This window comes from Esox lucius, chromosome 13 (assembly GCF_011004845.1).
Source record: "Esox lucius isolate fEsoLuc1 chromosome 13, fEsoLuc1.pri, whole genome shotgun sequence".
In the NCBI taxonomy this organism is placed as follows: Eukaryota; Metazoa; Chordata; class Actinopteri; order Esociformes; family Esocidae; genus Esox; species Esox lucius.
Genome location: NC_047581.1, coordinates 20,611,968 through 20,639,404, shown reverse-complemented (window position 1 = coordinate 20,639,404; position 27,437 = coordinate 20,611,968). Strand labels below are relative to the sequence as shown.

General features: G+C 38.5%; 3 protein-coding genes across 7 annotated transcripts in view; 2 read left to right on the top strand and 1 right to left on the bottom strand.

The window, feature by feature from the left end:
* Nucleotides 1-599: 599 nt before the first annotated feature.
* Nucleotides 600-16,265, top strand: LOC105025604 (C3a anaphylatoxin chemotactic receptor-like). 2 transcript variants are annotated; one of them, XM_020052163.2, is made up of 2 exons: nt 600-741; nt 15,031-16,265. In XM_020052163.2, exon 2 carries the CDS (start codon nt 15,052-15,054, stop codon nt 16,060-16,062), a length of 1,011 nt encoding a protein of 336 aa, XP_019907722.1. In that variant the 5' UTR covers nt 600-741; nt 15,031-15,051; the 3' UTR covers nt 16,063-16,265. The 2 variants fall into 2 exon arrangements, with proteins under 2 accessions (XP_019907722.1, XP_010894691.1); XM_010896389.3 differs by lacking the exon at nt 600-741 and adding an exon at nt 13,851-14,012.
* On the top strand, nt 976-9,537 carry cmklr1 (chemokine-like receptor 1). Its single transcript, XM_010896390.4, has 2 exons — nt 976-1,053; nt 8,064-9,537. Exon 2 carries the CDS (start codon nt 8,080-8,082, stop codon nt 9,145-9,147), a length of 1,068 nt encoding a protein of 355 aa, XP_010894692.2. The 5' UTR covers nt 976-1,053; nt 8,064-8,079; the 3' UTR covers nt 9,148-9,537.
* A 3,362-nt stretch (nt 16,266-19,627) lies between the features above and the next one.
* wscd2 (WSC domain containing 2) overlaps nt 19,628-27,437 on the bottom strand; it is an 87,705-nt gene continuing 79,895 nt past the window's right edge. For all 4 annotated transcript variants that reach the window (XM_020052839.3, XM_010896393.5, XM_020052838.3 and 1 more), the window contains one exon: nt 19,628-24,577. In XM_020052839.3, coding sequence (XP_019908398.1) covers nt 24,219-24,577 — 359 coding nt within the window. In that variant the 3' untranslated portion in view covers nt 19,628-24,218. The remainder of the gene's footprint in view (nt 24,578-27,437) is intronic.

The window sequence follows — 27,437 nt, the reverse complement described above, 5'->3', positions numbered from 1 at the left end:
AAACATGAAATCGGTGGTAGAAAAATTTCTTTCAATGACTTCAACCTAAGTGTATGTAAACTTCCTACTTCAACTGTGCAAGTAATTCTCAGTGATATCACGTGTGTGTGTGTGCGTCAAAATCTGAGTCACATAATATAACAAATCTTAACCAGGGTTTGGAACTGTTTCACCATAAATGCATTACAAATGTCTGCGTGCTGGTGCACCACCATTTACAGCTGGTGCCATTTCTTTCGCCCCTGCCCGTCAGACAGCCTGAGTCTGGCACTGGGCAGATCTCTCAAACAGAAAGCCTTTTGCATTGAATTGGTGATTGAAGTAATCAACAATTTCTTTCTCATCAATAATGAGCCCAGATTCTAAAACAAACGTTTCGGCAATGAGGTGGTGGAACTGTTTTTACTGTTTTCCATAATTTGGCTGGATTCCTCTTACAATCAGATAATGTATTCATATAGTATTCAGATTCTGCACTGTGAGCAGGGTTTATGCATAGATTTCTCAGTTGTGTATTAGTCTGCCAGTCACAGCTTTAAGCTGTTTTTCTAGCCCATGTCATATTACTTTTAGAGAGATATTTCATGAGTGAGCCAAGGGTTTTATGACTGAACTAGGGGCTGATTTTCACCCTAAATCTTGTAAATTGAATGTGCCTATCTGCAATGGAAATGAAAGCACAAGTGAAATACTCACTACGCATAATGGACTCCTTTACGTCACTCTGGATAAGAACATCAGGTAAATTACTTAAGAGTTTTAACGTGTTTATTTGCATCTCAAATGTTTATTGTATTAAAATTTGGCAAAAAAAATCCTAAATGATTTTTTTTAATGAACTACCAACAAGGTAACATTGTTTCCAAGCCTGAAAATTAGAGTAGTGAAACTAATGGAGGGAATGTATGTTGGGAAACTGCACTGTCAGCCAATGTTGATATATTGCTCAAAAACTAAGCAGAATTACGAATGTGTGTCACAAGTGACTGCCAAAGCTATATTGACAAACAGCACTGGACACTGACATGCGAGCGCCATCAATTGAACTCTAAGGTAGGTCATAATCTTTCCCTTGTTTCTGGGTAACCATTGTGTCAGATTATATGATATTATAGATTTAATATTCAGTTCATTGATTTGGACATTGTCAATACATTATTTACTGAATGTAGGCATTATTTAACACATTTGTAAATGGGGATTTTTTCAATACTGAATAAAACATTTCAAATAGTCTTACACATGTCAGTATTTATGTTTCTTTAGATACACCTTCAGTAAAGGGAAGGAGAAACACCAAGCTTTTTATTTCATTGTACTTTTTCACTGAAAACAGGGATGACAGAGTTCTAGGGTAGTGAAGTGAGAGTTTGTGACAAATTAGTAAATGGTCTGGATTTTGAATTGACAGTGGCAATGTAAAAAAATGATTAGATTTGACGTAAATAGCGAGTCCTAGATTTGTATTTAAGTATACCAAATTCAAAAAGCAAATATGCTTTCAATGCACATTTTTGCACACCACAGATATATTGATTAGTGGAAAAAACTTTGATTGCTATTATAGTTGTTTATCATTTTTAATACATTCTTCCAAAACTCTTAGCTCAAGATGTATACTTTTTTTGTGTCAAAACAAACTAAGCGCAGTTAATTTGTTTGGCAATCATAGGAAACAATATTCAATTTCTTTCTGATTTACAAGCACATTAAAACCATATCTGAGAGCATATCAAAGCCATTCTGCCTTCTTTGGCATTGCAATTTGTGCTGAACAATTAAAGTCTATCAAAGACTACCCTTTTACCTGGGCTTAACTTATATATTTCATAACCATAATGCAAATTCCCCTGTCTCTACTGAAGATTACACTTCCATCATAAAACAGTGCACTCTGACAGTTTTGAAATATCCTTTATTGTTTTGGACAAAAACTATTTTCTGTGTTGTTTCACAAATGCCTTGTTTTTATACAGAAAGCATTCATTCCTTTTACACAGGCTTCTTTTCACTTATTTATACAGTCCAGTGTTGGAATGCAATGTTTTTTTTATCCCTTTTTAATTGTGGAGGTGATGGCATCATATATTGTGTATGCTCGTCATTGGCACAGAGTGGGTAGTTTGTTAAAATCCAAATAACTTTGAAGAAGCCAAATGAAAGCATACAGGAAAATGGGAATAAACATAAAAAGACTGAACTGGAAAATTACACAAATTGTAATTTGAAAGAATCACGATAATAATTAACTCTACTTAAAAAATATGTGCTAGTTTTTCTGTCCATGTCATAACAAAAAAAAATATAAAAAAAATTAAGTGAAGTGCGCTTGCTAGTTTTGAAGTATTTATTGTGTGATAAAAAATGGTAGTAGTTGTAATGATGCAGTAGTGCTGTAAATAGTATTAATGGTGGCACTGGGTTTTCTGTGTGTTGGTTTTATAGTATGCCCTACATTATTTAGTGTTCTGTTAGTGTGGATTATTTAATGGGTTAGTCAGCTAGAGTCTGTATTGTCATCATACGCCATAAAATGATAATAGTAATCCATATATTCAAATCACTATCCTGAGTGAATTGGTTCAAAAACAAACTTAATTTACTTCTGTAAGACCAAATAATTAATGGCTAAGAGGAAGTTGCAGTTAATGGCTAAAAGGAAAGCACCAGTGAGACCCCTTCAACAGACTGAAATGTTCTGCCTGTATGTCTCTGTAGGACCTGCTTATTTCTTTAAGGTGTTTATAGTGTCACCAACCCATCTCAAAATGTTCAGTTTTTGTTAATTTACAAACCTGAAATGAAAACGACTGTGAGGTGCAAGGGTAGCGAGTGCTTAAAAAGGAAAGGCAAAAACAAAAAGTAACAACATGGAGAATCTTTTCATTTTATGCAGAAACGCACCTCACGGACTGAGGTGAAATCAGTATTATATTCGAGATTCAACAGACATTCACATTCGTTCCACCGTTCAGGCTACCTTCCACATTTAGGGGCCGAGGTAAAAGAGTAAACCAGGCAATTGCCTAAATGTCAGAAGTCGAAAATAGTATCACTATGGACTCTCGTCAACATCAATCCACATGCTAAATACTATACAACATTTCATATTGTGAAAAATATATTTATTGTGGATTGATGTTGATGAGAGTCCAGAATGATACTTTATTTGTCTATTGACATTTTGGCAATTACTGGTTTACTCTTTTACCACGGTCCCTAAATCACAAAACACTTTTAACGACAGAGCGGCTTGCTTCTACCAGGTGTTGTAGTACACATACAGGAGAGAGAGAGAGACCTTGTGTAATTGCTCTCCTTTCTCAAACACATGTAAAATTACCACTGTCACATTTACAAACCTAAATTAGGAATGCAACCAAGCTCAGAACCAATGTGCCTGCAGGGCTGAGGGCTCACTTGAAGAGAAAGGTGGCACGGCGGTTCATCCTCTGAGCAAACTTTCCGATTACTTTGGGAATGAAGTCATGTAGCTGCTGAATCAGCTGTCTTTTGATGGACAACATGGCCAATGCGTTGAGTCGCGTCTGTCCCATGGTATTGTGAGTGAAGGTTTTCACCCTCTTCAAGTTGGAAAAGTTCCTCTCTGAATCAGATGTCGTCATAGGTGTTGTTATGATAATTTTCAGCAGAGTGACGGTCTCAGCAAAAGCCTCCTCTAGGTTGTTCTCATGGATGGATCTTAATTAACAGAGACAGGGCTGTCTTACCATTGTGAAGCTCAGTGTGGCGGTACAGAGTAGTCAGCTCAGACTTCAAGTTTTCCTTATTTCCTAGAGGCCATAGTTTCAACGCACAGTCAAGCTCAGATGTAGGGAATGACAGAACAAATTGTGGGAAGAGCGAGCTGTCAACTAGCTTGGCAGCGATCAGGTGGTACTTTGTGAAAACCTCTGCTCCACCTGGGAGATGACTGTGTCGCATGACTTCTTCATCACCGGTGATGTGTTGGTTACTTGTTGGTCTGGCTCGGTCTGTTCCATCATGAATGGTGGCAGCCAATCAGTTTGCTTCCGCATATTCTGGACATTCTCCTTGAAACAGGGGAGTGCACTGCTAATCCCAGATGCACTTATGCTCCGTTTCTGCAGAGTGTTGTATAAAACATCAACTTCTGGCATAAGGAAGAAAAAAAATTCCAGCAGCTGCAGAAAGGCTTGGTCCCAGAGTATTTTTGACAGACCATATGCCTCACTTATGGTGGCCTCATCCCATCTTGGTTGTGTGCGTCCTCCATTCACAGGAGCAGCGCAGTACGGTTTTCCCAAAATGCATTGACAGTTCTACTTTTAAAGTTCGTACATCGTACAGCAAGTGCCGCAACATGTTTTGGAGCGCCAGAGAAAAAGGTGGCAAAAAAAGGTCTTCAAAAAATGCCATCAGGACGCTCATCCTTGCTGAACAAAGTTGCTGCAAGGTCATGTTCAGCTTAGCAGTGAACAAACTGGGCATGTCTCATTTATTAGCATCTGTACCCCTCGGATGTTTCCACTCATTACAGCTGCACCATCATAAGTCTGAGCGATCAGCTTTTCTCCCAGCTTCAGTGGTTCCAGCACACCCTTGATGCTATTAGAGAGGCCGAGTGATGATATTAGAGAGGCCGAGTCCAGTTTTATCTTTGACTTCCACACACTCTAAAAACCTCTTTGTCACTGTATTGTCAGGCAACATGTATTGTCAGGCAACATGTATCACAACACAACCACCATTTGTGATTTATAGGAGACATCAGTTGTCTCATCTGCCTGTATGGCAACAAATTATGTCTCATCCACTTGCTTGGCTATCTCCTCCCTGTACGTGAGGATTGGGCCGCCTGTGAGAAGAGTGAGAACGAAACGCACTTTCACATTAGTCTCAACAAAGTCGCTAAGTTGGCAACACTGTATACTGTAGTAGAGATGAGGTTACTGTTGCTATTAGTGACTGTGATCTCTGGCATATGAAAGTTTGGTAATCTAGGTGACATTACCTCTAGCTAACTACCTCCCATAACATATGAATGAGGTAGATCATTCATGAATCTATCTAAGCCATCTATCCAAGTGTTTTTTTAACCGGCATCAATGTTAGGTGAGGTTAGGCTAACGTTATATATTAATAACACAGTTTAAGGTGACCAGACGTCCTGGTTTGCCCGGGATGGTCCTGGTTTCAAGCTGGGTGTCCCAGGTCCCCAAATATATCTGTAAAACAAAATAATTTCCCGGTTTTCAACATTCACTACCAAATTGTCCCGGTTTTCACCAGAATTAAAATAATAATATTGTATTGTATCCACATATGAGTTGGAGCCCAACAAACAACGGCATAGAACTGCTTAGCAAAGCAACAATTTTCATCAATGCTCATTTGAGTGGAAAAACACACCGGACAGTGAATACAGACACAAACTCCCGTTTTTTTCTATCCAAAGACAACGTAAGTGATACAGCTAGCTACCTATGAGATATTAGCAGCTATGGTAGGCTAAATAAGTAGCCCGATAGTTGGTCTCTTGAAAAGTTAGCTAACGTTACTTGTAGTTCCCTACACAGGTTGCTGCATTTGACATTTCAACCTAATGTGGATCTTATAGATCAAACATTCTTCAGGTGTCAATGTAGCTCAAGCTGTTCATGTCATATTCTGTACGGCATTTTAGCAAGATCAGATGATGATCGTGACAGGGGTTCCTGTCACAGCAGGATTAGACAGCCAGGGAGAAAAGTTCTACCGTGGAGCTGAGGTGAAATGTTGCTGCTTCACTATGAGGACATATCAAAGATAATATCATAAATAAGTAATATTAAATGAAATGACAATGTAAGTACTTTTCATTTTTATTCCACCAGTGCACATACACTATATGGCCAAAAGTATGGGGACCATCGACCATCACACCTATATTAGCTTGTTGGACATCCCATTTCGAAACTATGTGCATTGGCAAAAAATATTTGTCCCCGTCATATTTGAAATAGAACCTATGCTCTTCTCAGGATAACATTTCTGTATTATATATTTTTATTCAAATATTTTGAGGTACTGGATTTTTTATTTCTGTGAGCTGTAAGCCGTAATCATCAAGATTGAAAGAACAAAGACTTGAAATGTTTCACTTTGTGTAATGAATCTAGAATATACAATGGGGAGAACAAGTAGTTGATACACTGCCGATTTTGCAGGTTTTCCCAATTACAAAGCATGTAGAAGTCTGTAATTTTTATCATAGGTACACTTCAACTATGAGTGACGGAATCTAAAAGAATTAAAAATCCAGAAAATCACATTGTATGATTTTTAAGTAATTAATTTGCATTTTATTGCTTGACATAAGTATTTGATACATCAGAAAAGCAGAACTTAATATTTGGTACAGAAATGTTTTGTTTGCAATTACAGAGATCATACGCTTCCTGTAGTTCTTGACCAGGTTTACACACACTGAAGCAGGGATTTTAGCCCAATCCTCCATGCAGACCTTCTCCAGATAATTCAGGTTTCGTGGGTTTCGCTGTGCAATACGGACTTTCAGCTCCCTCTAAAGATTTTCCATTGGGTTCAGGTCTGGAGACTGGCTAGGCCACTCCAGGACCTTGAGAAGCTTCTTACGGAGCCACTCCTTAGTTGCCCTGGCTGTGTGTTTCGGGTCGTTGTCATGCTGGAAGACCCAGCCACGGCCCATCTTCAATGCTCTTACTGAGGGAAGGAGGTTGTTGGCCAAGATCTTGCGATACATGGCCCCATCCATCCTCCTCTCAATACGGTGCAGTCGTCCTGTCCCCTTTGCAGAAAAGCATCCTCAAAGAATGATGTTTCCACCTCCATGCTTCACGGTTGGGATGGTTTTCTTGGGGTTGTACTCATCCTTCTTCTTCCTCCAAACACGGCGAGTGGAGTTTAGACCAAAATATCTATTTTTATCTCATCAGACCACACAACCTTCTCCCATTCCTCCTCTAGATCATCCAGATGGTCATTGGCAAACTTCAGACGGGCTTGGACATGCACTGGCTTGAGCAGGGGGACCTTACGTGCACTGCAGGATTTTAATCTATGACAGCGTAGTGTGTTACTAATCATTTTCATTGAGACTGTGGTCCCAGCTCTCTTCAGATCATTGACCAGGTCCTGCCGTGTAGTTCTGGGCTGATCCCTCACCTTCCTCATGATCAATGATGCCCCACGAAGTGAAATCTTGCATGGAGCCCCAGACCGAGGGAGATTGAGCGTCATCTTGAACTTCTTCCATTTTCTAATAATTGCGCCAACAGTTGTTGCCTTCTCACCAAGCTGCTTGCCTATTGTCCTGTAGCCCATTCCAGCCTTATGCAGGTCTACAATTTTATCCCTGATGTCCTTACACAGCTCACTGGTCTTGGCCATTGTGGAGAGGTTGGAGTCTGTTTGATTGAGTGTGTGGACAGGTGACTTTTATACAGGTAATGAGTTCAAACAGGTGCAGTTAATACAGGTAATGAGTGGAGTACAATGTGATTTTCTGGATTTTTGTTTTAGATTCCATCTCTCACAGGGTTAAAAAATCGGCAGTGTATCAATTACTTGTTCTCCCCACTGTATGAAGGTCTAACTTTTTGATTTGAAAAAATGAAAAAAATTAACTGTTCCACGATATTCCATTTTTTTAGATGCACCTGTAAGTCGTATCCAAAAACAGTATTCATCACATAAAATATTGTGCAGCAGATGGCCAATAATAATGATAATAATAAGTATGAGGGATTTATAATGTTTTATTTTGCTTTTGACAAACACCCTTAACGATTTTGAGCAGCAACATATATTGAATCAAAGGTCCTTCCACTAAGCATTATCTCTGGGCTGTGAGGTCATACAAAATCAATGCATCCTTATTGTTTATTTTTATTTCTGTTGTATAATATAATTATAATTATATTATAAGGAATATACTTTCTTTAGATTTTCTTTTTCAAGTATATGTAAATTGCAATGGTAAGAAAGACTCTGAAGTACAGATAAGAAACTAGGGAGGATCCTTACCAATTTCTAATTATTACAACATTTTATCTTCACAGAGATTCCTGGAAAACAATGGAACAATCTGAAATAGAACTTGATTTAAGTTATGATTATTTTGTGGATTATAGCAATTATACCAATGACAATTTTACTCCAACTGAGGAGGAGATGCATTTCAAACCCTCTAAGACATGTTTTGCTGAGTTTCCATGTGTCATCCTCCTGGTGGTCAATGTGGTCATCTTTCTGCTTGGGATTTCTGGGAATGCGGTAGTCATTTGGATCGCAGGTCTCAAGATGAAGAAGACAGTCAACACCACCTGGTATCTCAGCCTGGCCATTTCTGACTTCATACTATGTGCCTGTCTCCCCATAAACATAATCCACATTGCAACAAAGGAGTGGCTCTTTGGACTGTTCATGTGTAAGTTCACCTCTTTTGTGATGTTCCTCAACATGTTCAGCAGCATCTTCCTCCTGGTCATCATCAGCGTTGACCGCTGTGTGTCTGTGATGTTTCCAGTCTGGGCTCAGAACCACCGCACAAAGGGCAAATCCTCAGTTATGGTGGTCATGGCCTGGCTTTCTTCTGTTGCCTTAAGTATACCCTCTGTGGTGTTCAGAGATGTCCAGAACCTATTAGGGAATAACTTGTGTTTCAACAAGTACCCAGATAAACAAAGCCAGAAAATGATCGCAATGAGTAGGTTTGCTGCTGGATTTGTAATACCATTCCTCCTCATCACCTTCTGCTACTCCGTTATCATTCTGCGACTGAGAACCAACCGAATGATGAGCAGGTCCTCAAAGCCCCTCAAAGTAATGACTGCCCTGATAGCCACATTCTTCATCTGCTGGCTGCCCTACCATGTTTTTGTACTTCTTGAGCTAAACCACCAAAATCACGACCTGAGGGTTATAAAAATTGGACTTCAGATAGGCACTATAGTAGCTACTGCCAATAGTTTCTTGAACCCAATTCTGTATGTTTTCATGGGGAATGACTTCCAACAGAAATTCAAGAGCTCCATACTGTCTAAGATTGAGAATGCGATTGGAGAGGAGGGTCGCACCACCAGTCGCTACCTGTCTAGGTCCAGCTCCATGGAGGGCAGCCGCAGAGCCTCGACACATATCTAATACTCTGTGAGGATTATAAGGACTCACTGGGGTTGGGCCTCATGTTAACTAACCAACAGTTTTGATTTGTTTCTCTTGTGAATAACTGAGTATGGTCTTGCAATTAGTCCTACAGCAATTATTTCCAACCAAGTTCAATGTCATTCTCTTACATGCAGATATCACATTTTCATTTGAATCTATTTCAAATATAAGGAAAATATTCTTACAGCAATTGGAAATTTTATTGTAATTAACATACCATTTTCGTTAGGGCAAAACCTGTCTTACATGATATACTCGAAATTATAAAAATGATAAGCCTTTTTTAACCTTGCATACATTACAAGGTTCCATGTGCATTATTATTGTAACAACAAGAGGATGAAATAAATATGGAATCTGGTTAAATTATTATTGTTTTTAGTTGTTTTAGTGCTATTTTCACAAATATGCAGTGATTTTCCAAGTTTGTAATACAACTTTTGAAACTGATCACACTTGTAACAGTTAATCTTACATTCAAAACCAATGATTGGCCTATCATTTGGTACGTTAACCTCTTTCACTAACCAATCATTGTTTTTTAGTGAGATGTACCAATGTACTCTATTATAAGTTCATAAAACACAACATTTTGCAATCCTCTTGAGGAATTAATTGTAAAAAAAAAAACAGGTAATCAAATAGCAAAGAATGCAATATACGTTTTAAGAGTACCCTTCAAAGTGCAGAAGGTAATGTGAGGCAGTGTCTCCACGTTAGGAAAGTCACTTAGTTGACACTACCACAAGTGATATAAATAATTACCCTATGTCCCATGTGATATCAAAGCTGTGAGCAACAAACGTATCTCCTCTAACACCTGATGCCAGAACTTACTGTTTATTGCAACTTAGGTTTTCTGTCAAATCATATGGAACAAATTAGAAAGAAATGAAACAAATTTTATGACAGAATTGTTTAGCACACATTATTTGCATCAATTATATCCATACTTTTTCATTCACGTCACAGTGAATGTATTCACTTTTTCCATTATTCACCAGAGGTTTTCAAAGTGTTGTTGCAATTCGAGTCTGCAGGCAACTAATGCTGCTTTTCCACTGCAGATTCGTGGTGGTTCTTGTTGTGAAAGTCACAGTTCTGTAAGTTTTTAAATTTTGTAATGGCCCGGCCTGAACAAGAGCCTATCTCCTCTTTTCATCCTGGTTTGATATCTGGTACTCAGTAGGAAATCGATAGCAGGTGGATGAGATTACAAATGGCAAAATTACATTTTGTGTTCTCCTGCACTGCCAAGGTAGCTATATTTGGACAGACCATAAGTCATCCTGTAATTATTTGGTGCAAATTGTTAATGTGCCAGTGAAGCTTGCCTTAATTGGTCAAACACATGAAAGATTGAAATTGCCCTCATATCCACATCTCATTAAATCCCATAGTAGATCTAACCATAGGACAAAACCAGAGGTAACGAGATTCTATTCCAAGTGCTTTCTTAAGGGTGATGCTGTAGCTGCGTGTTTGTGGGAGAAAAAACACTTAGCAATGACTTAACTAAGAGAATCATTCTCAGTTTGTACTACAGGTTTGTAATATTATAATGAATCTAAGGGAAATAAGGGGGAAAAAGTTTCTATAGTACATATGAACCAATTCCTCGCTGACAGTTCCCCTGATCAATACAGGGAAAATGTTTCCTTGGCTTATCAGACATCTTACTGCAATGATAATATTGAAGTTGGGTATTCATTCAATCAACTAGTAGCTTTCCTAAATATGTTCGACAGTGAATAACCTGCATATGAGCATACTGTACTCACCTTGTTGAATTGTCGTTAAAAACAAAATGTTGATGTATGCACAATGTTATAATGCTATAATACTATATTGTACTTACCATGCACATTATGGTAGATGCTGAGTTGGTGAACGGATGATCTCTGTGGCTATTCTGTAGAATCTACAATATGAAACTAATTTTGATCTGTTTAACACTTTTTTGGTGATTGCATGTTTCCATATGGGTCATTTTATAGTTGTGATGTCTCCGCTCTTATTCTACAATGTGGATAATACTTAAGCTCAATAAATACTTTTTAATTTGTAGGTGTGTCAAAACCGTTGACTGGGACTAGTATTATATATATTCATATAAACTACCGGTCAAAGGTTTTAGAACACACCTTTTATTCCAGTTTTTGTGGAACTTTAAGTCCAATGAGTCCAATAACCTGATGTGTTACAAAGGTAAGCGGTAAACTTCCGGAGGTAAAAAGAAAGGTTTAAGTTGACCAAAAAATTACAATTAACATTTTCGGGGAACATGTAATGGGTTAACAACTTACAGCTGTTTTGCAGCAATGAAGATATATTAAGCCTTGAAGGTTTTACAGGAATCGTCAACTTCTGTTCATTACTTACAAACCCCTCTGTCTGTAACAGAATCAGTGTTGGAACAGACTGTGTTACTATACCCTCTTAAGCATTATTTGGACAGTATTGTACTGCAGGTAGTAGTATACTGCTATCATAATGATGAGAAAAGGGCAAGAAAAAGGAAGACAGACAGAGCGAACCAATTAATAAGATGGTGCACCACCAGTGGACTACTGAAGAAAGTCAATAAATGTTATCTTCAGTTCATCATGCAGGGTTATTGCACACTGTTGAGTAGGCGAAAGGATGGTTCCAATGTGTGGGATACCGACTGTCAAACATAGAGGACGCCTGATGGTCTGGGGCTCTTTTGCTTTATCCAGAGACAACAACCTGCAAAAAGTGAGAGCAGGCAACTTGCAAAGAGTGGGTGCTGCACCATGTAATTCCTTCTAGTGTTTGCATATTTGTTCAGGAGTTCATCCTATAGCAAGATAATGAGCCAAAACTTATCTCCAGGCTATGTCAGAACTACCTTAGAAGTAAAGAAGATGGTAGGCTTCAAATCATGGAATGGCCAGCACAGTCTCCAGATTTAAACACCATCTATCTATTTTGGGATGAACTGGACCGAAGGGGGTAACCAAAGCAATTTACAAGTGCAACACAAAAAAATACATACAATTTTATTTTACATTGTAGAAAGAATTCCATGAGTGTGTATAACCTATATCTGTGAAAGATGGCTACTTCCATTAATCAAAAATGTAGATTCGATTTTGTTAAATAAAATGATCAATGAATCCTTTTTTGTCTCAAATTCTTTATTTGGTCTATGCTTTAATTTCATAGTACAATAAGACACTTAACTGTGTGAATTTCAATAAAAACTGTAAAGATTAAGGTTTAATTATGCTTATACAGTGGGGAGAACAAGTAGTTGATACATTGCCGATTTTGCAGGTTTTCCTACTTACAAATTATGTAGAAGTCTGTAATTTTTATCATAGGCACTCTTCAACTGTGAGTGACGAAATCTAAAACAAAAATCCAGAAAATCACATTGTATGATTTTTAAGTAAATAATTTGCATTTTATTGCATGACATAAGTATTTAATACATCAGAAAAGCAGAACTTAATATTTGGTACAGAAACCTTTGTTTGTAATTACAGAGATCATATGTTTCCTGTAGTTCTTGACCAGGTTTGCACACACTGCAGCAGGGATTTTGGCCCACTCCTCCATATAGACCTTCTCCAGATCCTTCAGGTTTCGGGGCTGTCGCTGGGCAACAAGGACTTTCAGCTCCCTCCAAAGATTTTCTATTGGGTTTTGGTCTGGAGACTGGCTAGACCACTCCAGGACCTTCAGATGCTTCTTACGGAGCCACTCCTTAGTTGCCCTGGCTGTGTGTTTTGGGTCGTTGTCATGCTGGAAGACCCAGCCACGACCCATCTTCAATGCCCTTACTGAGGGAAGGAGGTTGTTGGCCAAGATCTCGCGATACATGGCCCCATCCATCCTCCTCTCAATACGGTGCAGTCGTCCTGTCCCCTTTGCAGAAAAGCATCCCCAAAGAATGATGTTTCCACCTCCATGCTTCACAGTTGGGATGTTGTTCTTGGGGTTGTACTCATCCTTCTTCTTCCTCCAAACACGGCGAGTGGAGTTTAGACCAAAAAGCTCTATTTTTGTCTCATCAGACCACATGACCTTCTCCCATTCCTCCTCTGGATCATCCAGATGGTCATTGGCAAACTTCAGACGGGCCTGGACATGCACTGGCTTGAGCAGGGGGACCTTGCGTGCGCTGCAGGATTTTAATCCATGATGGCGTAGTGTGTTACTAATGGTTTTCTTTGAGACTGTGGTCCCAGCTCTCTTCAGGTCATTGACCAGGTCCTGCCGTGTAGTTCTGGGCTGATCCATCACCTTCCTCGTGATCATTGATGCCCCACGAGGTGAGATCTTGCATGGAGACCCAGACCGAGGGAGATTGAGCGTCATCTTGAACATCTTCCATTTTCTAATAATTGTGCCAACAGTTGTTGCCTTCTCACCAAGTTGCTTGCCTATTGTCCTGTAGCCCATCCCAGCCTTGTGCAGGTCTACAATGTTATCCCTGATATCCTTACACAGCTCTCTGGTCTTGGCCATTGTGGAGAGGTTGGAGTCTGTTTGATTGAGTGAAAATCATACAATGTGATTTTCTGGACTTTTGTTTTAGATTCCGTCTTTCACAGTTGAAGTGTACCTATGATAAAAATGACAGACCTCTACATGCTTTGTAAGTAGGAAAACCTGCAAAATCGGCAGTGTATCAAGTACTTGTTCTCCCCACTCTATAAACTGTAAATGCATACACACACACACACACACAGTTTATGGTTCAAAGAGACAAACCACAGAAAGAGAAGCTGCGTTAAAGGAAGTGAATGGTGATGCATAAGATGCCTTATCACTGAATTTTAACTGTTTACAACTTAGCAGCAGGCTGTGTGGTGAGTGCCTTTTTTGTGCTAAAAGCATTTTCTTTATTGTGTCTATGAACTATGACAAAATGTACTGTAATGTAATATTGCAATTATGGTTATGATTTTCAAACATTGGTGGAAAGAGTGTAGATAATCTCACTTAAAAATATAGATCATAGCCTACATAAAGAACTATTAAACTGAGTAGAAATCAAACTAATGTTCAGTATTTTCTATTTTACACTTATTACAAATTTGAAGGTGCAGTCTGTGTTGAACTATTAGTTTCACTGTGCATTTAATACCATGGCTTTTGCAGCATTTGCTATGTTTTTGCCATTGCCATAGATGGTTAGGCAACATTTCTCAACCTTTGAGGTCAAATAAGTTTGTAGGCACTGACATTGAAACCAAAACTTTTAATAACCATGCTGTTGTGTATGTGGGACAATATCTAAGTGCCACTCACTAGTTTGAAGCAGATTGAAAAACCATTAAGAATTTAAATAAAATTAGTCCAGATATTTAAGTAATCTACACAAACACCTGCAGCACTCTCAAATAAAACAATTTCGAACATCCAATTGCCTTCGGTAAAGTGTATGTCATTCATCTTTATTTGGAGATGAAAAGCGATTTGGATATTGCACATGTCAATATCGCAATTTCAATTATAATTTGATTAATTGTGCAGCCCTACTTCAGTATGAATGAACATTGCAAACATTCTAGAAATGGTGTCCTGAAAGCAGGGCTGGCTCCAGGCATAAGTGGTTCCCCAAATGCTGCTGATCCAATGTTAATTCTTGTTTCCGCCTTTGCTTTATCCAGCTCTTTTTTGCAGGGGACACGACCGCTAGGGCCCCTAAAAGGCTAGAGCCGGCACTGCCTGAAAGGAATTGACATGAAAGACTTTAATGCACTTTCCCTCAATGAATATCTGTTCAATAGTTAACATTCTGAATTTAACTGAACAAATATGTATGTGTTGATGTAATGTATTGTATGCAATGACATGCAAAGTTCCTTCCTTTTTTTTGGACAGAACAAGAGTGCCTTGGATGCAATGACAGACCAAATTCCAACTGATTCTTATGATTACGATGACAACTTCACCCCTGCCTCAAATGGTAAACCACAGGAACTGTCAGACAATTCACAAAAGGCCGGCATCATGTTGGCCAATGTGGTCATCTTTTTGCTTGGGATTTGTGGGAATGGGGTGGTCATTTGGATCGCAGGTCTCAAGATGAAGAAGACGGTCAACACCACCTGGTACCTCAGCCTGGCCTTTTCCGACTTCATATTCTGTGCCTGTCTCCCTTTAAACATAATACACATAGCAACAAAGGAGTGGATCTTTGGGCTGTTCATGTGTAAGTTCACCTCTTTTGTGATGTTCCTCAACATGTTCAGCAGCATCTTCATCCTAGTTGTCATCAGCGTTGACCGTTATTTACTGGTTGTATTCCCAGTTTGGGCCCAAAACCACCGTTGTTTGAGAAAGGCCTCTGTAGTAGTGGTTGTTGTCTGGGCCATCTCTGTGGCACTGAGCATTCCCTCTACAATATTTCGGAAGGTCACTGAGAGTAATGGCATGCAGGTATGTTTTAACCATTACCCAACCCAAAACAGCCACTTAACTTTAGTTGTGAGTAGATTTGTTTTCAGCTTTGTACTCCCACTCCTCATCATCATCTTCTGCTACTCATTCATCATCATACGGCTAAGGACCATCCAGCTGAACAGATCCTCCAAGCCCATCCGAGTCATGACTGCAGTAATCATCATATTTTTCCTCAGCTGGCTTCCATACCATGTCTTTATTCTTCTTGATTATGGAGTCAAGTCTACATCTTTTATTAGAGATGGGATTAAGATATCAGTGACTTTTGCTAGTGCAAACAGTTGCCTGAATCCATTCTTGTATGCATTTATGGGCAAAGGTTTTAAGCCTAAATGCTGGAGCTCATTTCTCTTTAAGATCAAAAATACGTTTGATGAGGATGAGGGCTACACAGGGAGTAGAGGAACCACTTTATCCCTGGCTGATTCAAAAGTGTCAACAAATGTATAATTGCCCTTTAAACAAATACTGTAATTTTAGGAACATGCCAAAAGAGTATTTTCCCCAGGACACAACCTGGGAAAATTTATGAGAGGAGCAAAGTTGGTTTCTACCGATGTTAATACTGCACACATTGGTCTCATTTATGTAAGTTAAAACAATTCCATGTTCAAGCAAGGAATAAAAGATCATATAGTATAACATAATTATGTTATAGTATGTATATATATGTATATGTATATATATATATATAACAATTATGTTATAGTATGTATATATATAACATAATAATGTTTAGTGTATATATATATAGTTGAAAAGGAAGGTTTGGAGTGAGGAACAGAAGGGTTAAAATTAAGAGACCACTGCAAATTGAACGCTTTTGTTCCTCACATAAAACTTTCCTTTTCAACTTTTTTGGAAAGGAAAGAAAAAGGTGCAGAGGTCTCTTAATTTTCCCTGGAGCTGTATATGTGTGTGTATAATATATATATATTATACACACAATGGTTTCAGGAATGCATGCTGAATACGGTATATGGCATTCCTGATTTAATATACAGATGATTATCAAGGACATAGCTTGTTCCACAAGTGCACCATGTCAATGAAAAACATATTGCCTCACATAGTGAAAAGGGCAATAAAATTACGTAATTGGGGGAGGGTCAACCATTTTCATATTTTCGGGGGGCTTTATCCTCTGAATTCCCCATTTCATAAATAAAGATCATTCCCTTACCACTCAAGTTACAGTCAATGCTATTGTGCTTTATGTTTTCAATATTGACAATGACTTAATCATAATTTTTATTTCCTGCCATGCACCTTATGGGTTTGTATAATCAGATTTGTACTATAATATTTAACACTCATCGGTCAGATCATCTGCTGTGAGACTAAAGAACATGTGTAATTAAATGTAAAGTACATATCTAATGAAGGAACGTTTGGGTCTTATTGGTTTGCCTTGCATTTATTCTTCACAAAACCACTGAGCATGAAATCAGTTAAATTGCAATAGTAACATTTACAAAATGGGAACTAAGTACTGTACATACTAATGGCTGAAGCATTTATTTTATTATATTTGTATGATGTCATCACCAAAGACACCTCTGTGTGCACCACTTGATTTCTATTATCTCATATGTGTGTTTTAGTGAGAAAGACAGAAAGTTAACCCTGCATCTCAACAACAATTTCAGTTTAATATTAATTAGCTGGCTAAAGAAAATCTAAAATGTAACATGCTAGAACCCCTCAATTCTTCCAGTTTTTATTGAAATTCACACAGTTTAATGTCTTTGTTTACTACGAAATTAAAGCATGGACCAAATAAAGCATAGACCACTGTAGTTCATATCAGAAGTGTGGGCTGGACTTGAGGCGAGAACAACATGCACTCGTGTTTGTCTATAAAGCACTTCTAAACTACCTTCTGAGTTAGCATCACTTATCAGCATTAGAAATATAACTAAAAATAGATGTCAAGCCTGGATTACACTTGAGGCCCCCTTAATCTCCACAGAACTGGGTATGACTGCCTTTTCCTGTTACGCTTCTTGCTTATGGAATAGTCTGCGGACCAAACTTAAACGTGGGACTCTTGTCCCCCTTGCCCATTTCAAACATTTATTGGAGAGGTTTTGTCTCTGTGTTGCTTGTAACTGCTTTGAATAATGCAAGTTCTTGTGCTATCACTGTGTAAATGTAACTATCTGCTGCCATCTTTGTTTTACCTATAATTTAATAATTTTTTTGTTTTACCTAAACTGATGTTTATTTTTTGTTGCCTGTAACTGTTTTTGATTCTGTGCACTGACAAAAGTATTACACTTAAAAAACTGATGCTGGAGGGCATTGTGCATGGCCTGTGTCCCTGGGTTGGGGTATCTGATGTACATAATCCTCCTGAGTGGTACATCAGGCATGCTCTGATTGTACATGACTTGTATGTAAAGCTCTAGAGTATTCCATGATTTGGATTTTCAGGGGTGTTACATGTATTTATCATAGGTTTGTGCTTTACACCTAGGGATAGCAAAGACCTTGCCAGGTCCAACATCCACTAGGGAATGACACCGGTGTTTAAGGAAATGTACTTTGTCTTGGTTATCTGTGAGTGTCTTTGTCTGTACTCTGATTTTGTTTCTGTTTGTTATAATCATTGTACCTAAACTGTATGTGTAAACATATGCAGGGGCCAGCTGTAAAAGAGACATTGGTTTCAGTCTGTATTCCTTGGTGAAATAAAGATTTAACAAATAATAAAGAATTGGAGACAAAAAAGGAATCATAGAATCGTTTTGTTTAACAGTGAATGACATACACTTCTGCAAATCCTGAAACATCTGAGGGAAATATATATTGTATGTGGATTGGAAATAAATTATGTTTTGATTCTGAATGTGTGGTGATCCTTCTTCTGTTTCTACGTTAGTTCATGTTTGACTCAACTGACAGGTGTGCAACAACCCATCCAAATCAAATAAGGACAGACATCACCCATATTTGGCTTTGTATAATCAATTTGGTGGTGACATGGAACCTCATTTCTCTGCCCAGGTGCTAAATCAACACAGCACTGGGAATGAAATAATTTACATTGCCAAGATAATCTACAGAGCTCAGGAATTGTGGGAAAAAAAGGAAACATATGTTCTGGCAGGCTTCTCTACCTGAAACTGATCCAGGACAGAGGAAAAGGAAGAAAAGAGCTACTGTACAGAACAGTTGTTTGGAATTGAATTCTCTACCTGAAACTCATATGGTAGCCTCCAATCTATCGAACTTCTATTCCTCACAGTGCAAGTCACTTGCGCTGCGAGGAATGATGGCTTTCCCAAAATTTCACTCTGCCTGTGATATTCAGTATGTTCTTTGTTTCAGTTTAATGTGCATGCTTGTTATGTTCTCGATATCTGTCCTAATATGCCTAAAATGAGATCCTTTCCCTGCCCAAATAAGGCCATAAATTATAACTGCTTCATTAATGTGATCTCTGTATGCACCTCTGTGTAACCTCTAGATGTCTGTGTGTTTTAGTGAGAAGGACAAAAAGGTGACTAGAACATTGAGAGTGGGTTATTAAGAACATTTCTGATGAAACAGCAGCATATTTGAATTGTCTAGAAAGAAACCAAATGACTGGTCTAGTTAACTTGTTTATTTGAATTGTCTAGAAGGAACCACAGGACTGCTCTCCTTATCTTATGAAACCTGATCTTTGTATCCTTCTGTTGACCAACTTCACCCCACTCCACTCTGAAGTGCATAAATACCAAGTGTGTGCCCTTAACCTGGGAGTCACCACCAGGCTTCGTCCAGGTTGTCTCCCCAGCTGGTAAAATAGAGTTTGGTCAGTCTTAACCCCGAACTTAAATCTCCAACGTTTTGCTTATTTTCACTGCAAAACTAAGCAACACATCTGGTGTTTTAAGTCATAAAACTGTGAATACAAGATTTGCAGAATGTGTTGATCTCATTTAAAGCCGATTTCAACACTTTCACATTGTACTATATGTAACTGATAGCTGAGGCTATAAAGAACAAACATCACAGTCATCTTTTATCAGAGTATTAAGAAACATTTATTAGAGGAATAACTACATTAATGTAACACAAAATCATGTGTTCTTCACTAAACCACCAATAAGAAATGTTAATGTTTCCTGGTTGTGTTGTACTTTTACGGTGACAAAACCATTCTTTCAGATGGCATGTTTATTTGAAATCTCTGTCCATTACTTTCTTATGTATTGGGTATAATCACATTACATTCATTCAATACAAAATACATTCAAATGTGATGCCCCTTTTCAGATAGTGCCAGCCTGTCAATACAACCATGCGACACTCAAAGTGAAAGCCTGTGTCAAAAATAGAATTGATCTCTCCCATTAAACGTGTTGAATTACAAATATGGTTTTATTTTATGTTGCATATACTATAAAAATAGAAGTGTTTATATAATAGTATATTTTTTCTTTCATTGCAGTCATGTTTCAAATAGACATGCACTTCAGTCTAGAATACGTTGTGGGTGTACAAAATCTAACTAGAACACCTCACAGATTATTCAGGGGTTGTATATCAAGGAAAAAAGGTGAACTGAGTAAAAAGTAATCTAATGTGATTCACAGTATTTCATCGTAACTTACCACCCGACACCTGGATGGTAAACCTTCAGTTATGTGCCTTACAGTCAATGTTCTCTCAATTTATTTGGGACAGTGAACACATTCTGGTGATCTAAAGCATAAATGTGAAAGTTGTGAAAATTCTGTGCAACTGTCACATGCGTTATTACAGTGAACACTGAGGCTGAACCAGCTTTGTGATATAACAGTTTTAAACTGTTTTCGATTGGCTATTGGATATTTAAGCATAATATAGGCAGCTTAGTGCCCAGCAAAAAAAAATAAAAAAAATGAGAAAGCAAATCCCATTAAACATTTACATAGAAGTTGCTTTGAATTCTATGATATTGACTTCAGTATATGTGGTGTTCATTGCAGGCAGAGACTTTAAAAAGCTAGGGCTTGATCTGTAACACCATGGGCCATATATGTAAATATAAATTGCATTGTATTGAGTTGCACGATGCAAGAAACCACTATACAAAATTAGTTATTTTTACCACAGAGAATAAAAATACAGAGAATGACACAATACAGGTTTTATGCTCTTTACCTGACGTTTAAAAAACAGGTTCAAATGTAGGCCTAGCCAGGGATGGGCAAACTAAGGCCAATTCCATCCGGCCCGCAAGGCAATTCCGTCTTAACTAGTTTTGAGGGGAAGTAAAACATAACTCAGCAGCCCATTCTTGTACATCTGAATCTGAATTTAAAGTATTTAGACATTATAACGGACCTACTGTATAAATGTTTTAATTATTGCCCTTTTCTGGCTTGCAAATCATTTATGATTAACAAATTGCAACACAAATGTGCCCCTCCAGTTAATTTCAAAAACCTGATGTGGCCACTGAGCCAAAACGTTTGCCCTGCCCTGGCCTAGGCTATACATTTTGTGCTGTTATAGGAAGCAGTTAGTTCGCCATTGCTAACCAATATTCAACCAATTCCTGGTCTAATAACTTGCTAACAAGCAAAGACTATTAACAAATGTCCTTTACACACTTGGTTAGGAGAGCGCATTCACTCACTGGTTAGAACAACCGCTACTGGACCACAGTAAATACAACTCTAAGTGTGGTCTCTGCCTACACAAATAATCTCAGTCTTGCAGTTACATTATTTTTGGTTTGTTGCATTTAAAAGGGATGTATAATTTGTTGATTCAATTACAATATTACAAAATAATTATCTATTATATTTAGTGCAATCTAATAGGGTAAACTCAGTCAGGTTGAATCTTGCGCATCTGTGCCGGCAGACATTTCTGCTTTAACAGCTCGGGAGGAATTAGATGGCTATGTACACAAGCAGCTTAGAGGGTTTTCTTATTTTGCTTACCGTCATATTCAACTTAAATCGTGAAACACAAATATTTAAATAACTGCAGCGGTTAAGTCCAGTAACCCAGAGACAATGTATCTGGATCAGTGGCCATAGGTGGTTGGTTCTCACATCAACAAGACATTCCTCTACTGTTGTGCCCTTAAGGCCCTTTACCCCAGAACCTACTCTTCATTCAGGCACTGCACAGCAACTTGACCCTGTGCTCTTCTCAACTGCATGTATAATGTGAACTGTCTGGAGGTGAGAGGTAGAAATTAGCAGAAGACACATTACTGTGTTTTTGCTGTAAGGTATGGAAGTTGCACTGTATCATGTACCTTTATTAAGTCAATCATACTCATTGACACATTATACTGCGCTCTCCATACACTTTAAATGTGTGGCACAAATGCACCCACACCCTGTTAATTAGCATCACACCAACGCCCGAAACAGAGCATGCTAGTAGCTTCCGGGATCTTCCGGGAGCAGCCAGCATGGCCAGCCTCGCCCCTACACAGCTGCCTCCTATTTGGACCTACTTGGATCTGGGGAGGTGTTTAAGATCTCCCAGGGAGTATTTTGTGGCTGAGGCCATAAGCAAAGAGAAAGAAAATGTGGAACCAGGTGAGGTGGAGGAGGGTGTCGGGGGCAGCCCATGTTACGACTGCCAGCACCCATTCCTCCCAAACCACCACCGGGAGGCTGCACCTGAGTCAAAGCGTCCTCCCCATAAAAGGGGTTTGTCTTCTGGGTTTAATTTCTCCCTCGCATCACCCTTCTTGTTTAATAAATATAATGCCCTCCAGAGCGCTGAACACCCTCTGTGTCTCTTCCCTGTGTCTCTCCTGTTACAAATGTAACAACTCGTCATATGAAACGTTCAATTACACTATGTGGGTATGTTTGAGAACTCAGCCATCTTAGATGTCTTGGCCACATAATGAGGTGGCATATCAGTAATACTAAAAGACAATGTTCTCCCGTTCGTATCTATAAGCCAAATGATAATCTGTACCATCAATGCATTGCACTGACACAGTAGTTGCATGAAATGCAGTTAAAACACTAATGCTTCAGGGGATGCATTGAGTTGCAAGTTTAATATCAAATATCATTCATATTACCAATAATATATGATATTACTCCTACATTTTATTTTCCTTACATTTCATATTAAATCCAACAGTCAGCTGACAGGGAGGCACAACAGTATCATGTTGTTGGAAACCACCTTATAAAGCAATTCGGACTACAGAGGCATTTAGAAGATTCAAAATGGTGTAGTTTACAAAAGAAAACTATGCTCAATAAATGCACAATAAGTGTGTTATGCATGACCGGGTAACTGCCTAGGAGATGGGGGAACAAGCAACCGATGAGTCGATCATGAAAAGAAGAGTGAAGATCTGTCCTCATGGTGGGTACGCAGGATGGGGGACAGACGGCGTTCAGTCCCATTCATTACCACTTTTATATGGATAGTAATGATTTGAGCACATCCATGTTAAGTCCAGTAGCTCTAAAACATACAGTATTCAGCAAGTGGAGGTATACATATTGTAAATCAAAAAAATATATTTGAAAAAACTAATCATGAAGGTTTTGTGACATTTCAAAACAGTTCATTAGAGCATTTCTTTCTCTTAATCTGATAGTAATAGCAGCAGATACTCTTTCATGACGTAATCATTTTAATAGACTTTAACAGTGCTTCTTCATCCCATTCAGATTAAAAGGAATTAGAGTTTTGTGGTTGTCTGACAATAATCCAACCCTAATGCACAGCTACTATACCTTCATGTAAATTAAGGCATAGTTCACATACAGTATGTGCATAGAGGGGGAAGTGCTTTTGATTGGTCCGTATTTGAATGCATATTAACCTATTATGCTGTGAACAGTATGATGTGTGTTTTAAAAGATTTCATGTCTGTAAGTCAAACAAATAAAGAAAGGTAAGAAGAGGTAAAGAGCAATAGAATAAAAGTTTTTAGTTAATGTAGATTTTTTGGGCTAAATATTTTTTGTAACTAATATTTGAATACCTTGTATGGAGTTAGATGTGTCTCAATATTCATAAATAAATCTATGAAATCCATGCGTATATTCATCACAATTCACAAATAAAAATAGGATTTGTAAATTTGAAAAAATATTTTGTAAATAAAAACATCATCTCTAAATACGTAGCCTACTAGCTGGATAGCTAGCCAACCAGATGTAGGCTGACATAACTAACCGTACTTTAGTTAGTCGCCTGAAGTCGAAAACACGCAGTCAAATATTGTTATACAAATAAACGTTATACTCACATTTCAGGAAAAAGGTGTCTCAGCTACCTATAGACTCCAATCTATCAGGCTCCAGCCCGGATATTCCATAAGCCCCACCAAGCGAGCCCTCTGACTGAAACTACGCACACGAGAACTTGTCGATCGAAGAAAAAAGTGAAAAAATTCTCTTCACATTTACAAATCCTATTTTTATTTGTGAGTAGTGATGAATATACGCACAGATTTTCTAGATATATTTACGAATACTGAGACACATCTAACCCCTTAGCCTTGTATCAAGTGGATGCCACTGTATTACAGAAACAGTTGCATGTGCAGAGAGCTGGAGAAACAGGCTATAGATAAGGAAAGAGAAAGAGCAAGATAGCAAGAAGAGAAGGGTAGCAAGAAAGAGGATGTATCATCTCAGAGTTGGTCGGTACTCCTTTGGCACCCCAGCCATGTTCCTCTTCTTTAGGGCAGAGTCTACAGTCATGACTAGCTCATCAATGCTTGCCCGCATCTCCGGTGTGTATGGGTCATAATCCAGTTTACGTAGGCCGGAGCGCTTGAAGTTACCATCCTTCTGTCCCTCTACGCAGAGTAGGCGGTCCTCAGCTACCTCCAGGCCCAGAAACAGGACCATACCCTTGAGCTTAGAGAACAACTCCCTCTTAAGCTCCTCAAAGTGGACCACATGGACATTCCTCCCATATTGCAGCCAGTCCAGTGTGTGAGATGCCCACCAAGGAGCATAATTCTTAACAAACTCAGGCCATTCTGAAAAACAAAACAGAACACGGGACGCAGTTTAAAAGTAGTTTCTCAGGAATAATATTTTACTGTAATTGTTTCGCAAAGTTTGATTGGTTGATCTTGACAATGCAAGATAACCATTCAGTTGTATGAGAAAGCCTACAGTCTTAGTTAAGGTCAAACAAGAATACCCTGGGGTACTTAGATGCCCACTGGTTATTTACATTTTCATCAACTTAATTTTGCTAGGACAGATGTTTTATGTTTGTAGCTTCAATAATTCAAGTGTGGTGGTGAATCCAAATACTTCCTATTCAAGTCAATGGAGAATTTCAGCACATTTAAAATGGTTTAAGTTCAGAATGCATTCATGGTATCAAAAAGCTGCATTCAAATACACTGTTCCAGACCAGTTTGCACATTTTGAGGTGAAATAGGTAAAAAACAAGAAACCTGGCAGGCGTAGTTCAGCCGGCCTGCAATAAAAAGCATTGATCATTGTTGCCCTCCAGAGATTTGAACCCGGTTCACCCACATGAAAGGCCATGTGTTCAACAACACCACCAAGCTACACATCTTGGTGACATTATGTAATTCTGTAAAGCATTAACATCACATCAAGATTTAATATTTCTTTAGACACCATTAACCATTGTGTTACACTGAATAATATTTATTAAGTTTTGTTCCACCACAAATAGCATCTATGAACTGACACCATTAACCAATGTGTTAAACTGAGTAACATTTCTTATTACCTTTTCCTCCACCACAAATAGCATCTATGAACTGTATGGCTTTTGCCACAGGCCGTTTTAAAAGCTTATTAGCCATTTGTGAATGACATTGATACAGTATCTATCAATACATGTGACAATAACTGACCTTTTCGTCAAGTGAAAAGACGATAGAATCGTGAAACCCACCAGAAATAGTCGCAAGACAGTATAAATGTAAACAGTTTTAGTTGAGCCTTACTATAGCGACTGAATGTTGTAACCAGCCAGGTTTTTGTCTATCCTGACCCAAAAAGCATGCCCGGATGCGTACTTCGAAAATACACAAGAAATCGTCACACAATAACAGTAAATAGTTTTATTGCAGCCCGCTGATTCCCGCCATCCTCACTGGATTCAAACTTGTCTCCCCCACGTGAGTGACACTGTCTTTAACCACTACGCCAAGGTGCTACACATTTACTAATCACTAGACACCATTCATTGTGTTAAACAGACTAACGTTTCTTATCAAGTTTACCTCCACCACAAATCTATGAACTATGGCTTTTGCCACTGGCCATTTTAACAGCTTATTAGCCAGTAATAGGCTAGTAGGCTAGTAATAAGCCAGTATCTATTAACTTCTTAGGGATAGTCATAAGAATTGAGCAACTGCTAGCAAGACTGAACATTAACATTTTAACATTAATCGTGAAAACCCAAACTCTTTTACTACCCAAGGTGTTTTGATAGTCTGTATTATTACCCCCAAAAGCATGCACAGATGCGTAACATTGGAAATCCACTAGAAACTGTAGCAATATAACCATAAACAAATTTATTTTAGGCTTACTATAATGTATATACTGAAGGTTATAGCCAGGGAATTTTTGTCCATCTGGAACAAATCTAAACGCATACTTTATTATGACTATGAGGAGATTAGATCACGGAACCTATAGCTTGCAGGTCCACTTCTCTAACCACTGCGCTATTTAACAAAGTAAGGCAGTCAGTCAGTCACTCAGTAAGAGACATTCACTCTTCTAGGCCAGCTCCGCTTATGTGGTCTGGCAAAAATGGAAGACTAGTAATATGCCGAATTATTCCCATTGAAGTTCCCCTACAGAGGACAGCAAAAGAATAGTAAGTGTGACATATTTCTAAGTTCATGCTTTGCTTTCAGCAAGCACAGCTAACGAGAAGATGAAAATGTTTACTCTATTAGCCAGTATAGCCAGTAAAGAAAACGATACGGTACAGATGTGTACTGTAGCGTTACACCCCTAGTGTGCACACAGTTCTCTTCTCAGATAGCAACATCAACTCTGGGCGCTCTATAACCTCAGCTACTGAATCCATCTTGACAAACCTAATGCATTGTATGACACGAAGGATGGTAAACACAGAAGGCAGTCTTAATCAAAGTAGCATAGTACATTAAAGAATTAACAATGTATAGTAAATGTACCATGTGAATGGATAGAGGTTTGTGTAGAACTCAAATTGTTGGCAAAATAAGCTATTTTACCTGCACTAAACTCCTCAAAGCACACTGTAGCACCCATCTATGGTATGCCTGGCAATCACACAGCTGGGCCTGTCTCTTACACAATATCCTCAAAAGGTCCCATACCAAAATTCATTCTATTCCCTGTTTAGAGCAATACCCTTATGGCCTTGGCCAAAAGTACTGCACTATACGTTATAGTGTCTTTTGGAAGCAAAGACCGCTTCCTTCCAAATCACAACTGGCAGCTGTCAGAAAGCCTTTCTCCCTCTCTGACACTCACATCATCTCTACACCAACAAATAAAGGGAAAACAATCATAGGAGATGGCAGTGTGGATCTGCTGATATTTTCAGATGGAGGGCTGGGGTCTGTGTGTCTTCATCTCTCTCCCACCAAAATCCATTTAACTACAAACTCTCAGGAGTTTTCAGAAAGGAGTGGGGTTGTCATGGTTACTGACATACTGGAGTGTATCAAGGGGAAACATTTATAACATGACAACATATACAAACCTGTCTGACTCTCGGAGAGCAGACATTTATAAAATGCATAAGCTGCAAATATATACGTTTTGTCATCTGAATAAAATACACCCTTGGAGCAATGGACAAACAAAACGCATGCCTACCGGTTTCACTACAACACAATAAAA

What these genes read in the sequence shown, in the direction of transcription:
- cmklr1 (XM_010896390.4), top strand. Translation starts at nt 8,080, where the DNA reads ATGGAACAATCTGAAATAGAACTTGATTTAAGTTATGATTATTTTGTG.
- LOC105025604 (XM_020052163.2), top strand. Translation starts at nt 15,052, where the DNA reads ATGACAGACCAAATTCCAACTGATTCTTATGATTACGATGACAACTTC.